Raw genomic sequence first — 15,884 nt, forward strand, 5'->3', positions numbered from 1 at the left:
ACTGACCTTCTTAGCAACGCCAAGTTCATAAACGGCTTCTTTCTCTTCATCTCTCATGGCTGGGAGCTTCGAGGTATTGCCCACCAAAACATGGCTACGGATAACAGGTAACAGGTCAAAACAGGCTTTGGAAACTTTCTCCAATGCTACCACCACAATGTTGCTATCGGAGTCATCGCTTTTCTTCGCAGCCACAAGCAACTGTGAATCGGCTTCACCGGTTAAGTGAGTACCACCCTCACTACTCAGATTGATGGTTTCCTCAGCAGGGCACCGTACGCCAGCATCTGGGACTCTAGCTGAAGGTTCCTCCTTGCAGACGTTTGATTTTGGCGACTTGCTATCTAGCCTTAGCCTTTTGGCATTCTTTGGCACAGTCACAGGTACTAATGCCCTTTTCCCAGCGTAACACACATTGGAAGACAGTTGCTCTGGGTCAGGCTTGAAACTGCTCCCCGTTTTAACAAAAGCAGTGGACACAGAAGCAATTGCTTTAAAGCCACTGATCTGATGGACCGGCTGTGGGGCGTTTTTGCCATCTAGAGAAGACGACCTACTCAGCTGAATGTTACCTTTCAGGATGCTGAGAGTTCTGGCTCGGGCGGATAGCTCTGGATACATGCTGTCCAAGATTTTCACCGAGTTTTCCTGGGGTACAGGTGGAGCAGTGCCGCCAACTGCTGATGGAGGAAGTCTGCCAGGCACCGGGAGGGCGTGCTTGGGAGTGGTGGCGCAAAACTGAAGAGGCGAAGACAGAGCCCTCTGGCGCATCGGCGTGCCAGAGGGAGAAGGGGTGGTAAATGTAGCGGGAGACTTGCATTTGGGGATATCCAACAGCGGCGACCTTAGAGGAGGAACTGGAGTTTCACGTAAAGGAGAATTCATTCCATCAAGTGGGGAAGGCAAAGAAGACTGGCTAGACGATGACATCAGTGGGGAGAGGGGCCTAACAGTTCTTGGGGGAGTAGGCATCAGAGGTGGGAGCAAGGGAGGTAATGGAGGGCCCATCTCTTCCCTAATTTTTGTCAGGGTTTTTGGAGGAGAATACACTGTAGGCGTGGAAGTATCTGCGTTGGCAAAAATGGTCTCAGTGAGCAGTGCTTGCCGGCTTTTCCTCTTCCCCTTGCAGCTAGGTATTCTCTGGAGAGGCCTAAGACCTGCCTCTGCTGAAACATTTATAGAGTCTGACGGTTCAAGCATTTGTCCTGCTCCGTTATTTCTGTGAGATGCAAGAGCAGTGGGAGATTCCACTTTCTCAGACACTATTTTTTGTGGTTTAGAGCTAGAGCTGGAAGATTCGGAGGCAGGTGGTACGGAATGCCGGCTGGTTTGAGCAGCAAGAGTTTCCCCCTCGTTCTTTATATGGGTTTCCTTGTTGTGGGAAGCACTGGCATCCCCATCAACACAGACAGGTGTTAACTGGTTCTGCGTCAGGCTGGAGCTGCATCCCGAAGGGCTAAAGCTTCTTTCTTCCTCAGAACTTGCTTTCCCTTTAAAGAAATCTAACTGGGTTTCTGAGGTTTCTACACTAGTGCCACTGTCTTCTGAGTGTGGTGCAACTATATCACTATTAAATTCTGGATCACTTGCAGGAGTCTTCCTGGAGAGAGATTTTCGGTCATGTGTTTGCCCTTGTCTCATCAATGAAACAACTGCTGAAATGCTTTGTTCTGCTTGCCTCTCTTCAGACTTCTCTATTGCTGCAAGAGATTCCGATTTGAAGGAGGTATTTTCATCGCTACACATCAGTCTTGTTGCGTATGAATGTTCCCATATCCCTTCCGTCACTTCAGCAACATGGGAGCCAGTGTCATGTACTGAAGCCGGCATATATTTCGGGGATGCCTCTTCTGTTACATGGGACAGCTCCTGCTCACCACCCACATCTGCTCTGGACACGGCAAGCGTTGGTTGTGGTTTTGTGCAATTCACCTGCCTTAATGCGAAAACCTCTTCCTCTGGATAATCAAAGGTAGATAATTTCATAAGCATTATAGTACTTTCAGACACGGTCAGTTCATTCACCCCTTCAGATCTTGCGCCTCTGCTTGATACTGCATCAGTTTCTTTAGCTGTTGCTTCACTCAGATTAGGTTCTAGCTCACACTTTCTTGAAGGAATTCCTGACGTCTTACCAGGAGGAACAAGAAGCTTCTCATCACTTGGAACAGATTCACTCACTACAAAAATGTCTACAGAATTAACACTGTTCAGACTCGATGCCTCAGCAGTTTGTGCTTTAGTGAGCTCCCCACAACACATTATCTGGGATTCCTTGAGAGTTGGCTGTTCTCTGGCTTGTTCGATTTCCATTTCATGGAAACTGCAACAATCTAGGGACTTATTTTTGTCTACCTCAGAATCAAGAACCTTTGCCTCTTTACTTGTCAAGTCTTCTCCAGAATCATGATCCCTATAATCAGCATCTTCTTCTCTGCTTGGAGAGGAAGGGGTAATGTACCCTGGGACAGAGCTTTGGCCATTTCTGCTGAAGAGCTCATAACTGATTTCAACGTTGGACACAGTGACATTGGAGGGATCTGCAGTGGACTTAGAACCAACTGTTGTAGTGACAGAGGAAGTTGTTTCTATAACTGCACTCTCTGCTTCTAATTCATCTTGAACAGACTGAGCAGGACCTTCATTTGTGTTCTGTTCTAATTCCACCCCGTTTGTTACAGAGCACTTGTAATTCGTTTCTGTCCCTTCCGCAGCATGCTTCATTTTATCAGATGAATTGCTTTCAGCATTCCAGGTTGCCTTTTCTTGAGGTGGTGCATCATTTTTTCCATACTGCAAATCTTTAAAAATCAAACTGGGCTCCACATTTCTGTCACACAGAGTTCCAAGAGCAGATGTTTTTTCACTTCCTTCTTCTATAATAAACTGTGCAGTCCCAGTTTCTGTTATTTTCAGCGCTTCACTATCTTCCTTCTCAAGCCGTTCTGATGTCAGGCATATATCTTCCTCAACAGCCTCAGTGTGCTGAAAGTTAATTGAAACGCTATGCGTTTTAGACTTACACTCAGGTTTAATGCCTGCATTTTCAACATACCCTAGTTCTGAAGCACTTTCAGTGACATTCTCTGATTCAAAGAGTGTGTGTTTACTTTCAAGAGACCCCTCAGGACACCCTTCAATACTAAATGCTTGTGCTGCTAACATAGAACTGCTTTGATAATCTGGCTCCTCTTGTAGCGATTTAACAGAATCTTTTTGGTCAATGTATTGTTCTAGTTCTACACATTCTTTTTTTACATCCATTGATTTGGGTTTCATTTTGCCTACAATGTTTTCATTTTCAACTTTCCGCTGGTCATCTTCTCCATGTTTAGTAGGCACAGAAGGGAGAGTGCTGCTTTCACCTATATGATACAATGAATTATTGCATTCATCACTTGCCACTGTAATATGAGAGTGGGACTTCAAGGTATCAGCATTCCCTAGTTTATTCTCCCCATTTAATTCATATTGCTTGCCACATTCCTCTTCGCTCTTCACATTTTCTTCTACGCATTGTGATTTGATGGCTGCATCGGAGACATGAGAATCTTTTTCAAAGTCCTGTGTAAATGTTATCTCAGCATTTCGTTGCTGGAGCAGTGCCCCAGAACACTCCATTTCAGAGAGGAAATTATGGTTAACGAAATTCATTTTCTCTTCCGTTAATGCTTCATCACTGCTGCCAGAGCAGATCCCTTCAGTTGCATTTTGTTTGTCTGTTGTTGCAGATTCAGTGTGTTCTTCACCAATACAATTTCCTTTCTCAAAATTAAATTTAGATTGGATATCACTGGGGCCATTCCCCATTCCTCCTCGCACATCACCAGAAACATCCTTAAAATTTTCAGGAGCTATGAGCACATTTTCAGTAGCTAAAATGGACCCTTTGGTTTGCTGCTGATTGCCACCTTTGGGTGTTTGAAGCCAATCACCTTCCACTGTCCCAGTGAGCTCTTCCTTCTCTTCTTTCAAGAAGCTACTAGGCTCTTTGGGCACATGGTCAATGCTGCTTCCAACGTCTTCTTTCATGGGCATTGACTCAGCTGTTTTTTCTTGACCTTGTGAGTTAGCCGATGGAGACGATAAAGCAGTTATCATGAGTTTGTCTTTCGCTTTCGTCATATTATCTAAGTTTTTGTTGACGTTTTCTGTACCGTGTGCTGCTGGTTCAGTGGCTGTGTGTGCCTCCAAAAAGTCAGAATTCTCCTGCAGACGCTTCTCACTCTTTGATATGGCACCTCCCTCATTAGGATATACTGATGTTTCTGTCACAGGGTCGTGACACAGCGCTGACTCTTCTTCCGTCAATTTGCTAAGTCTTTCAGGCGACTCCTGAGAATTGCCATTTGTATTGTTTGCGCTAAAAGAGATGCATTTGCTCCGAGATTCTGCTGAATGATTCTCGTAAGAAATTTCAGCTTTTGGTTCATTTCCCCCCAAAATATTTTCAAGCATTTGCACATCCTGGTTCATTTCATCTTCATCACTGGAATCTGTTAAGTTTCCAAATAACGTATCCTTAAAGAGATAAATGAGAAGAATTAATATAGTACTCATAACAGTTCAAATGTTTTATGAACAGCCATTCAAGTTACACTGTTCATTCCTTTCAAAAAACTGATACTGCTAAAGACACAGCACTAAAAACATGACAGGTGTAGTTCTCACTAAACCAGTAAACCTACTTCTGCGCTGTTCCGCTTCAGATCAGAGCTGCAGCTTTACATGGTGGCATTCTCTTTGAAACCATAAAAACCAAACCATAGAAAGCTAGAAAAAAGGAAGTAGTTCTTTCTGAGAAACATTTTTCTATTGAGGTTTCTTGAACAGAGGTTTTACCACTTCAATGAGAACTAAGACCAAGATAAACTAAGGAGTATCTATCAGAAACAAAGAGAGAGTTCCTTTTTACAGGGCTTAGCTCACTTGCAAAGGTTCATCTTAATCCATAAAAACATGAGTCATTTCACTATTTAAACAGCAATGCTCAAAGTGACGCACAGTCAATAAAACTAAAACACAGGACCACCACAAAAATAGCAGCAGCCAGAAGCTAAAAATCCAGGTGTTCAATATACAGTGGTACCTTGGTTTACAAACTTAATCTGTTCCGGAAGTCCGTTCTTACACCAAAGCATTCTTAAACCAAGATGTGCTTTCTCATAGCAGCGGAGGACTCAGTTTACAAATGGAACACACTCAACAGGAAGTGGAACATGTTCTGCTTCCAAGGCAAAGTTCACAAACCAGAACGCCTGCTTCCGGGTTTGCAGCGTTCTGTTTCCAAGTTGTTCATAAACTAAGCTGTTCTTAAACCAAGGTACCACTGTATTCTAAAACCAAACTGTTTTAACCTAGCAATGGAATTAGCAAGGATGACATCCTAACCGAGAAAGCTATCATTTTACACTTTAACAGTTCTTACTTAAGGAAGTCGGGGAAGGAGAAAAAACAACAGCTCCCTATGACAGAGCCGCTGCTCTCATGAATCACAACAGGAGCTGCCACCACATTTATTGTCTTAATTTATATCCCACTGTTTGACAATATGTTTAGGGAATTTAATATTTAATGCTGTATTGTTTTAAACACTCGATTGGGAGCCGCCCAGAGTGGCTGGGGAAACTCAGCCAGATGGGCGGGGTATAAATAAATTGTTATTGTTATTGTTATTGTTATTGTTATTGTTATTCTTATGTTCCATTAAACTGGATACAATGGTAACGATTCTTTTAGGTCCGGGCCTACTATACTCTGAAGGCAGGTAATTGTGGGGGTTTTTTGGATAGTTGAAAGTGGTATAACAGAGAAATCACTGCCCAGGTATATTACACATTTACTGATTTTATCCTGCTATCGGGAGGGTGGGGGTAGTATTTTTTTGCTTTTTGGAGCACTATGAATACCTGCAAAGCCTGTTCAACTGAGAATGAGCCAAGTGTGCTACCCATGGATAGCACTGCCTCTTTCTGGCCACCTGGCTCCATCCACAAGTAGACTTGCTGTACTGTATTAAGTCAACATTCAATCAAGATTATGACATTACTAGGGCACACGATTTTAACCCATATTTTGACTTACTGGAGTAGCAGCAGGTGAAAACTGTATGGGAGACAGCAGAGGAGGAAGAGGCCTAACCCACTTCAAAATATCTCGCAGATTTTCACCAACTTCGTCCTGTTCCTTGCTGAAAACATCCACGTTGCCCTCTCCCAAATCTGTCTCTGAGATGACTTCTAGAGATCTGTCTTCGTAAAAAGTGCCGCCACCATTGTAAGCGCCCGTGGTTTCCATGGCCTTGCTTTCTACTGGGCTACCATGCCCAGCAAGTCTGCCGCCCAGCTTTGTCTGCAACGGTGCCAAAGAAACGTGCGTCGTACAGGTTTCAGGTGAAGGACAACCAGAAGGCCTCTCTTCTCGAGGTTTCCTGAATTGTTGAGGATTCCGCGGCGTTTCTATGGGGCAGAAGATCATCTACAATGTAAACAAGGTTTCCATATTTCCTTCACTTTCTGAAGGTTTTAAAAAAAGTTTTCAAACCAATTTTAAAACAAATGGTTTATTATACATGTTACTGAGTGCCCTACCGGTACACCACTGTGCTGTTGAAAGGTTTTTTGCAACTCCACAGGCCCTCCAGAAAGTATCCCCTTAATTATTATTTTTTAATTTTAAAAATCCAGGTGTTAATTTTACTGACCACTCTCGGGGGCCCCCTGCTGTGTTTCTGGGGTGCCGTACAGTTTTTGTAACCTTCCCATGACCCTCACAAATTTTTTCCTTAAAAAGTGTAAGACATTCCTAGCGCAGTCTTGGAAGAAGGCATAGGAGGAATGAGGACACGCCAAGGAAGATTTCCCTGCAGGTATATATGCATATATTTTGTTCTTGCATTTAAATTATGCAAATATTAAAAGCATAGTGCAAAGTCATTCTAAAAGTTAATTATTGGCATCCGTCTGTCGTGAGATTCAAGGGCAGAGTGCCGTTCTAAAAGTACTCACTTTTTTCCCCACGTGCTCTTGAATCACCATGAAAATCTGTTGCTGCAGGTGAGAAAAGAGGCAAATTTTCTTTACGCTTCTTGAAAATTGCAACATACTTTTTCTCTCTCTAAGGAAAGCGACTACTTCCAATTATCTCTAGAGCTACAGTACTTGGGTCTCACCTAAGATGTAGTCATTTTTGTTGATTTGACTTTTTCCTGTCGAGCTGTCAATACACATCCAGAGCTCCTGCAACAGCAGCTTAATTTTTTCTGTAAAATAAACAAACTGTTATGGTACTTGCAGAGAAACATGGATTAATAGAATATATATCTATATCTGTATCTGCACACATATTTCTTCACTAATACAGGGAATAAGAAGCAAATCCCAAACTGCTGAGGTTATGTCTGTTCCAGTGATGGCAAACCTCTAGCCTACTAGGCCTCCTCTATTGACTTGCCAAGGCTTCTCAGTAAAGTTGAAGGAAGCTTGCTATGTCAGGATCTGTTACCTAAAGACACCTGGAGGTGACAACTCCCAACAGAGCAGCTCTCTCTTTGCTGCTGGTTAGCTATTTCCTTGGAGAGCTGAGCAGGGGACGGAGGCCCACCACTCTGGTCCAATGTTCAGGAAACATATGAGCAGTGATATGAATGCAGCACTTTCTTGCAAACTGCCCTTGGAAAATGACTGAAGGGCTATACAAAAATACAGTGGTACCTCGGGTTACATACACTTCAGGTTACATACGCTTCAGGTTACAGACTCCGCTAACCCAGAAATAGTACCTCGGGTTAAGAACTTTGCTTCAGGATGAGAACAGAAATTGTGCTCCGGCTGCGCGGTGGCAGCAGGAGGCCCCATTAGCTAAAGTGGTGCTTCAGGTTAAGAACAGTTTCAGGTTAAGAACGGACCCCTGGAACGAATTAAGTACTTAACCCGAGGTAGCACAAATGAGTCAGCCCAATTTCTCAACAAATCGATGGATATTCAGCAGAAGTTCTGACTTTACACAATTTGTTACAATCACAAGCTAACCAACATGTTCTTTTCCTCTTCTTGACAACTCCCTTGAGCCTGTGCCTCCTCAGAGGACTCAGCCTGTTGACATGATAAGCAATAGCAAGAAATCCACCTGAATCTATCTAAATTGCATCATTTCCTTCTTGCCTCTGCTTGCCTCTTTGCTAAGTAAGCGGCGATTTTTTAAAAGAATGGAATGAAATTAAGGAGCTCTGCTTGTATCCCTTTGTTGGTATTCTCAGCACTTTGTGGCATGATCACCATTTTATTTGCATGACACCTTTCCTTGAAAAGATTCATGCTGAAAGCGGCTTGCAAAAAAAAGGAATGCATCTCAAAATCAGCCACTGCAAGAACAATTCCATAGCAACATAATAGCAAATATAATATCAAACAAAAAAACCACACACCAATATTTCAGCATTATAAATATAAGAAGATGACACCTCCTGAACATTGCAAAAATAAGAAGGGAGACTGATAGCTTTGCCCATGATGTGGCCATGGCTTCCTGGTTGGTACTTGCACATAAAAGGAGAGGAATAGATTCAGGTCTTGTCACCCGGAGCAGGAAAGAAAGCACTTCCAGGCGACCAGGTAGAGAAGCTTCTTTGAAAGCAAATGTGTCCTTCTCCCCACCCCTTAACAGGTCATGAATGCACTCAACTGAACCTGGGTGGGCAGACAAGTCAAATTTTTGCCTGTTGATCTGAAAATGGCAACTGCACTTCAGACATGGCCTTCTAAACAAACAAACAAAAAAAGTTCTAGTGTCCTATACAGCTTGCAGTGGGAAGGGAAGGGTTGAAGAGATAGCCCAAACTCCCACTCGGCAGATGCCCAGCATATACAAAAGCACAAATGTTTTCGGCCCCAAATCACTAGCTTTGCCAGGAAGACCAGGGTTAAATTCTAAAACACCTCTCTACAATCCAACCCAAACACATCACAACTTTTCTTCTAAAATTCCCCCATGAGCGCAACAGAACCCAACAGCTTGTTCCTCACCCACGCAGATCAATTCCTTACAGCTCTGTTGTCTGCCATCTAATCCCCTAGGCTTCCACTCACTCTACAAAACTGGGGAAATTGCAAATGTTGCCTTCTGCTTGGCCGTCCAATGCTCTCCACGCTCACTGAAACGTGCTGCTAATTTCAAGGGAGCAGTGGTGACAGGCCACGGCTGAGACACCCAGCATTAGTGAGCAATGCATCAGTCTCTCAGTGGTTCAATAATTTGTAGGGGGTTAGATGCTGGAAAGCAAGGTCTTGGGTATCATGTCTGACGACCTCGTCTTAGGCAATGATAAATAATTTGTCTCCATCCAACTGCAGTTCTAAGAAGCAAAGAATACTTACAGCAGAGTAACAAGTTCAAGCTGACATAAAACCTATCGTAGGGGTAGGCAACCTAAGACCCGGGGACCGGATGCGGCCCAATCGCCTTCTCAATCCGGCCCGTGGATGGTCCAGGAATCAGCGTGTTTTTACATGAGTAGAATGTGTGCTTTTAATTAAAATGCATCTCTGGGTTATTTGTGGGGCATAGGAATTTGTTCATCCCCCCAAAAAAAACAAAATATAGTCTGGCCCACCACATGGTCTGAGGGACGGTGGACTGGCCCACAGCTGAAAAAAGTTGTTGACCTATCGTCATGCAGCTTGTTACATGTGGATGACCACAAAGCAAAACCTTTGGGCTTGCTGGCTGAGGCGGCCATGCTCTCAAGCCCTTTTCTCAGCCAGATCTTGGGGCCTTGCACATGTCCCATGCAGTGGGCAATCTCTCCTATTCAGCTGCTTTAGAGTCCATGCAATAATCCAAGTAGGGCTGAAGGGTGAGGCCTTGTAGTATGAGGATGTGATGTCTGTACAGATGACAACTCAAAGAACAGCAGCTATGAGCAATTGCAATCTTCTTATATTAGAGAGAAAATATTTATACATACCAACCTTTGTCTAGGTCTGCTACAGGACTCGCTCTCTCACTTTGGGTCTCAGCATTCTTCAGCACTGAGGGGAAATAAGACAGACACAGACATCAGATCAACAATTAAAACTGGAACCCTGCCACTGAAACTCTATTAAGGTAAAATAAAGTGAAGCATCACCTTTCTTTTGCTTTGCATTCGGGAAGCCATCAGTCTTCTCCTGTCAACATCAAGGGAAGAAAACCATACCACATTAACATCCTTAACTTGTAGTATTGTCAGTGGAAAGAGATTCGACTCGGGTTACTGTTTAAATTACCTCATGACCTCTCAAATGTATTATACAGTGGCACCTCAGGTTACAAACACCTCGGGTTACAAACGCTTCGGGTTACAAACTCCGCTAACCCGGAAGTAGTACCTCGAGTTAAGAACTTTGCCCCAAGATGAGAAAGGAAATTGCGTGCCGGCGGCGCGAGGGGAGGCCCCATCAGCGAAAGCGCGCCTCAGGTTAAGAACGGACCCCGGGAACGAATTAAGTTCGTAACCTGAGATTGGGAGCCTCCAGATTTTGCTAGACTACAACTCCCATCGTCCCTTACAGCTGGCTAGGGTTGATAGGGGTTGGAGTCCACCATCATCTGGAGGGTCACAGGCTCCCTGGTTTCATAGGCTTGGTGGAAAATCGGAACTGTCCCTTGTTACTCTTGCCATCTCCTATCCTTCCCCTTCTGTGCTTATTGTTACCTCTTCATTCCCTCTGTCCAAATTTAGACTGTAAGGTCCAAGGTGGAGGGAGGAGGAAAGAGCTGTCTTTTATTTTAACCCCCCCCCCCAATTATCATGGCACATGGGTACCGTGTAACAATAACTTTTTTACTTTGAAATAAAAAAAATTCCTTCCAGTAGCACCTTAAAGACCAACTAAGTTAGTTCTTGGTATGAGCTTTCGTGTGCATGCACACTTCTTCAGATACCTTTTTTTACTTTGGACCTTAAAGCAGCAACAATTCTGCCCAGCAGCCTAAACAATTTCTGTGATCAGTTCTCCCCACATTGTCTAGTCTTCCACCAGTTTACCCATTGCAATGATGGGAAATAAGTCATCAAAAGATAAGAACAGTGGGAAATGTAGGCATGCCAAGTCCACATTTATGACACACACTCTGCATCTTGGGGGGGAAATCATTAGGAGGAGATACTTACTCTGTAACTTATAACAAAGCATGCAAAGAAACACTAATTTGTGCTTACTGCAAAAATGCAAAAAAACCCATCCTTCCCAAACCCCTGCTTAAGAAAGTTACCTGTGCTTTCTTCAATTCCTTCTCAAGAACTTTCTTCTCTGCTTTCAGCTGCTTGAATTCCTGGATGTGCTTTGCTGCAGCCTCTTCATTTAAAGGAAAAAAGCAATCAAAATGCATGAAAACCATTAAGCTAGACTTAATGGCACAAAAGTCAGCAAACAAGGGCAAAATGGACTTGCATGGTGATGCCTTCCCTTTCAGATTTGTCAAACTCTAACAGTCTATCTAGGGGTTGCAGCATTCAGCTCTGCACTATCATGTATTTCATTAGGATTTCATCACACTGGATAAATGCCGCTTGGCTCGGTCAGAGATATGTATTACCCTACCAACTGAACACAACAGCTCCACAGCTTTTTCTCCAAATGCGTAAATGCCCACATGCCTTAGAATTCTGCTTAATGAGCCCTAGGGAACTCGAAGTTTATTCATACCAAACACCATTGACAACAAAACCTTTCCGTGTAATAAATATATATTTGCACCCTTCCATTTCAACAGGTCAAATTCTTAAATTGTGCTTTGTCAAGGTTTGCTATAAGACCCTAAAATGCATACAGATATCCTTAAATGGCAATAATTAAGTCTGAGTTCTTTGCATAATGTTATACTCGGATAAAAATTTATGCAGCAATCCAACTAGGTTTTTCGGAAGTGGTTATTCAGCTACCAGGGGTTTGGCAGAGGTACTACACTGACATTTAATTTATAAACACTCAAGAGACAAATTTCTTAACAGTTATTTTACTTTCCTTTGGACATTAAACAGGTAGAGTAATACGTGACATGAAAATAAGGACAAAAACAAACAAGAAATAATTTTAAGGAGCTTTCATTCTTAATTTCAGGATCTTGTCACGGCTACTAACAGCTGCCCAGAGCTAGGACAGGAGAGCACAATTGTCTTCCTGCTGTCATTTCTCATATATTTTCATGAGAAAATATAGTATAAACCTTTTATGATTTAAATAATGAAATTATTTTACAGCTTTCTAAAAACAGACCACTCTAAATTCTAACAATTCATGACTTAAGGCAATCTTGGAATTTTTATACTTTGATTGACAGTTTCATTAAAACAGGGACTCAGCTACACAGCTGCAACTAAAATGTTTTAAGTGCAATATACAATGTGACACTAGATGGTGAGCCTAATGGAAAATTCAATGTATTTTTAAAAATGCTTTTAAAAAAGCATTTTCAGAATGGTTTTTATATGTGTGTACATTCCACCCAGATGTATAATTAACCTTTTACAAGCCAATTCATTCTCGCACTAGCTAGCTCAATTTTATCTCAGGAATTGTTCTTTCTTTTATTCCCATGAAACAGAAGCAAAGCATTTGACACTGCAATCCTGATATTAGTTGAAATGGGGCAAAAGGTAAAGGCAACAGTGAAGAAAGCAAAAGGTGAATCAAACTCAGGTTTTTAGGGCAAAATTGTTGGTGTACCTCTCAACCCTACTTAAAATACACATAAACTATGCAATACTCGCTTTCCTTACAACAATGTATTACTTTAAACCTAAAGGTTTTCTGCATCTGAAATGTGAATTTATTTGCAGTGAATTACCTTCAAGTTTCTTCACTTTAGTTTCCAGTTTCTTCTTCCTGACCATGTTTAAAAAAAACAACACAAAAAAATGAGGATAGTATTCTATTGATACAGATTTTTGGCTTTTTGCTCAATCTAATACAGTGGTACCCCGCAAGACGAACGCCTCGCGAGACGAAAAACTCGCAAAACGAAAGGTTTTTTCATTTTCGAGTTGCCTCGCAAGACGAATTTCCCTATGGGCTTGCTTCGCAAAACGAAGCTTGCCCCGGGGACAGCGGGTCTTCTCTTTTGAAGCAAGGGGCGGCGGGGAGATCGCTTCCCCCACCGCCCCTTGCTTCAAAAGAGGTCCGGGGGCAGCGGGAAGCGCTCCCGCTGCCCCCGGACCTCTTTTGAAGCAAGTGGCTGCGCTTCTCCCCGCAGCCGCTTGCTTCAAAAGAGGTCCCGGACCTCTTTTGAAGCAAGTGGCTGCGGGGAGATCGCTTCTCTCCGCAGCCGCTTGCTTCAAAAGAGGTCCAGGGGCAGCGGGAGCGCTTCCCGCTGCCCCCGGACCTCTTTTGAAGCAAGGGGCGGTGGGGAGAAGCGATCTCCCCGTGCTCCGAAGCCGGGCGGGGGGGTGGGAACACCTGCCCCAGCCACCCCGCTTCGGAATGCTGCTCCGAAGCGGGGTGGGGGGCAGGAGCACCTGCCCCAGCCGCCGGGCTTCGTAGCGCTGCTGCGAAGCCGGGCGGGGGGTGGGAACACCTGCCCCAGCCACCCCGCTTCGGAACGCTGCTCCGAAGCGGGGTGGGGGGGCGGGAGCACCTGCCCCAGCCGCCGGGCTTCGTAGCGCTGCTGCGAAGCCGGGCGGGGGGGTGGGAACACCTGCCCCAGCCACCCCGCTTTGGAACGCTGCTCCGAAGCGGGGTGGGGGGGCGGGAGCACCTGCCCCAGCTGCCGGGCTTCGTAGCGCTGCTGCGAAGCCGGGTGGGGGGTGGGAACACCTTCTGAAGGCGGGCGGGGGGCGAAAGTCTTTGTCCCCCCCTGCCTGCCTTCCCAGGGGCTTTTAAATCGCCCCGGACAGCGGAGAAGTCCTCCGCTGTCCGGGGCGATTTTAAAATGCCGCCCGCCAGCATTTTAAGATCGCCCGGACAGCGGAGAAGTCCTCCGCTGTCCCAGGGTTTTTTAAATTGCTGGGGGTGAGAAGAAAAGCCCTTGTCCCCCCCCCCCCAGCCTTCAGAAGAGGTCCAGGGACAGACTGTCCCCGGACCTGGTCTGAAGGCGGTTTCCCTAGGAACGCATTAATTGATTTTCAATGCATTCCTATGGGAAACCGTGCATCGCAAGACGAAAAAACCGCAAGACGAAGAGACTTGCGGAACGAATTAATTTCGTCTTGCGAGGCACCACTGTATATGGAACATAAAAGCTTCCTTGATAACACAGGTTTATTATGATTTGTGTAGCTCAGGCTTACACTTCCGGTTGAGTTTTGAATTAGAAACTGGACCCGTGCCCAGTTCTTTGTGATGCTAGGACCCCACAATCGTCATCACTGCTACACTGTCTCTCCATAAAATATATCATACATCAAGGGAGAGGAGCAGGTAGAAAAGTCATGGCGAAGGAAAGACAGCATGCTGCCCAGCTGGGCAATGAGTTTTGGTTACAGGCCACTCTGAACATATCTACTCCATTCACTGCAGCAAAGAACGCACCATCTCCCAGAATGAGAAGTGGTCGGAAGTGCACTGTCAGGGAACTGACATCGGAGGGAGAGGCGAAGGGGAGGCTCCCAGATGATGCTGGCGAAGGACCCAGCAGCAGGGGGAGAAACAGCTCAGTAGTAGGGGAAGCCAATCAGCGCAACACCAGGGATAAAGGGGGGCAGATGGGGGAATTGGAGAGAGGGCTCCAGGACTCTTCACTGGACATCAGTGAGGAGAGCCCAGGACCTCCGCTACCCACGCCCTCCCTGCGCAGAAGACTCCCGCTCAGTGAGAGGAGGAGGAGACTGGGTGTCAAACAACTTTTATGTTGGAAGAGGTTCAAGAAACGCCCACTGACGGATTCTGCCAGTGACTGAGGCAGCCACGATGAGAAGGGGCTGTGCGATGAGAAAGGTTTAACAAGGCAAATTAACCGAGAAAGGCACCAGTTTATGCACGAGTAACTCATACCCATTACATGCACTAATTCAGAGTGTGCCCCAGAGTTCTTTGCACCACTGAATAGGGAAGTCAGGTAGGTCAGATGTAGCACATGTTTCCCCTTGCACACTGTTTTTGGCCAGGCTAGTACACCTCCCATCCAAATCCTACATCAAGGCACTGCGGGGCACATTCATGTTGTGCATTTCACGCAAGGATCAAAATAAACCTAGCCTTTTTTGTCCGGAAGACTAGAAGTTAAGTGAATGTCCCCTCAGCCAGCAACCATTTCCACGTAATCAACAGGACTTCATTTGTCGTACCACACTTCATGGAATGTGGGTTCTGATAACCCGGGTCCCAAATAGCGAGAAGGGTAGGTAGGAAATGAATTCAGAACGGGTTGCTTGCCTCTCTTTTTGGACCGCTAGGCTTCCCCTCCCCGAAACACCACCTAATATGGTTTTGTGTTTCAGTACTGGCTATGTGGCCCTAACAACTGATGTGATGTACAAGAAGTATGTATTTTTGGCTCCGTAAGACACACTTTTTCCCTCCTAAAAAGTAAGGGGGAATGTAAGTGCGTCTTATGGAGCGAATGCAGGCGGGAGGCTCTGCTCAGCGCTCCCTTTGAAGAGCAGCGTGGAGTGTGTGTGCGGCTGTTGGGGGCTTTTCCCCGAGGAGGGAGAAGGGCAGCCCGTCAGTCCCTCCTCGGGGAAAAGCCCCCAAGAGCCACACACATGCTCCGCACGCTTTTTAAAGGGAGCACGGCTTTTGCGGGAGGTGGGGGAAGGGACAGAGGGCAGCCCTTTAAAGAATTTTTTTTTTCCTGGCATTCCCCCTCTAAAAACTGTTGGGATACTGCCAGGGAGACAAAGTCCATCATGGCCCCCAAGCCGCCTCCGGACGTCCATTGATCTCCCGTAGACACGCAGTATCATTCAA

General features: G+C 45.1%; 1 protein-coding gene across 3 annotated transcripts in view; it reads right to left on the reverse strand.

Moving 5' to 3' along the window:
• Positions 1–15,884, reverse strand: part of ICE1 (interactor of little elongation complex ELL subunit 1) — a 43,086-nt gene that overhangs the window by 9,833 nt on the left and 17,369 nt on the right. For 2 of the 3 annotated variants that reach the window (XM_081206125.1, XM_081206127.1), the window contains exons 7-14: positions 12,829–12,866; positions 11,254–11,336; positions 10,127–10,166; positions 9,969–10,028; positions 7,172–7,261; positions 7,008–7,049; positions 6,085–6,458; positions 7–4,521 (exon numbers count right to left, since the gene is read on the reverse strand). In XM_081206125.1, the coding sequence (XP_081062251.1) occupies positions 7–4,521; positions 6,085–6,458; positions 7,008–7,049; positions 7,172–7,261; positions 9,969–10,028; positions 10,127–10,166; positions 11,254–11,336; positions 12,829–12,866 (5,242 nt within the window). Of the gene's footprint in view, positions 1–6; positions 4,522–6,084; positions 6,459–7,007; positions 7,050–7,171; positions 7,262–9,964; positions 10,029–10,126; positions 10,172–11,253; positions 11,337–12,828; positions 12,867–15,884 lie in introns of those variants that run through there. The other variant, XM_081206126.1, reaches the window with a different exon arrangement.

Source organism: Podarcis bocagei (genome assembly GCF_964188305.1).
Source record: "Podarcis bocagei genome assembly, chromosome: 8".
NCBI lineage: Eukaryota > Metazoa > Chordata > Lepidosauria > Squamata > Lacertidae > Podarcis > Podarcis bocagei.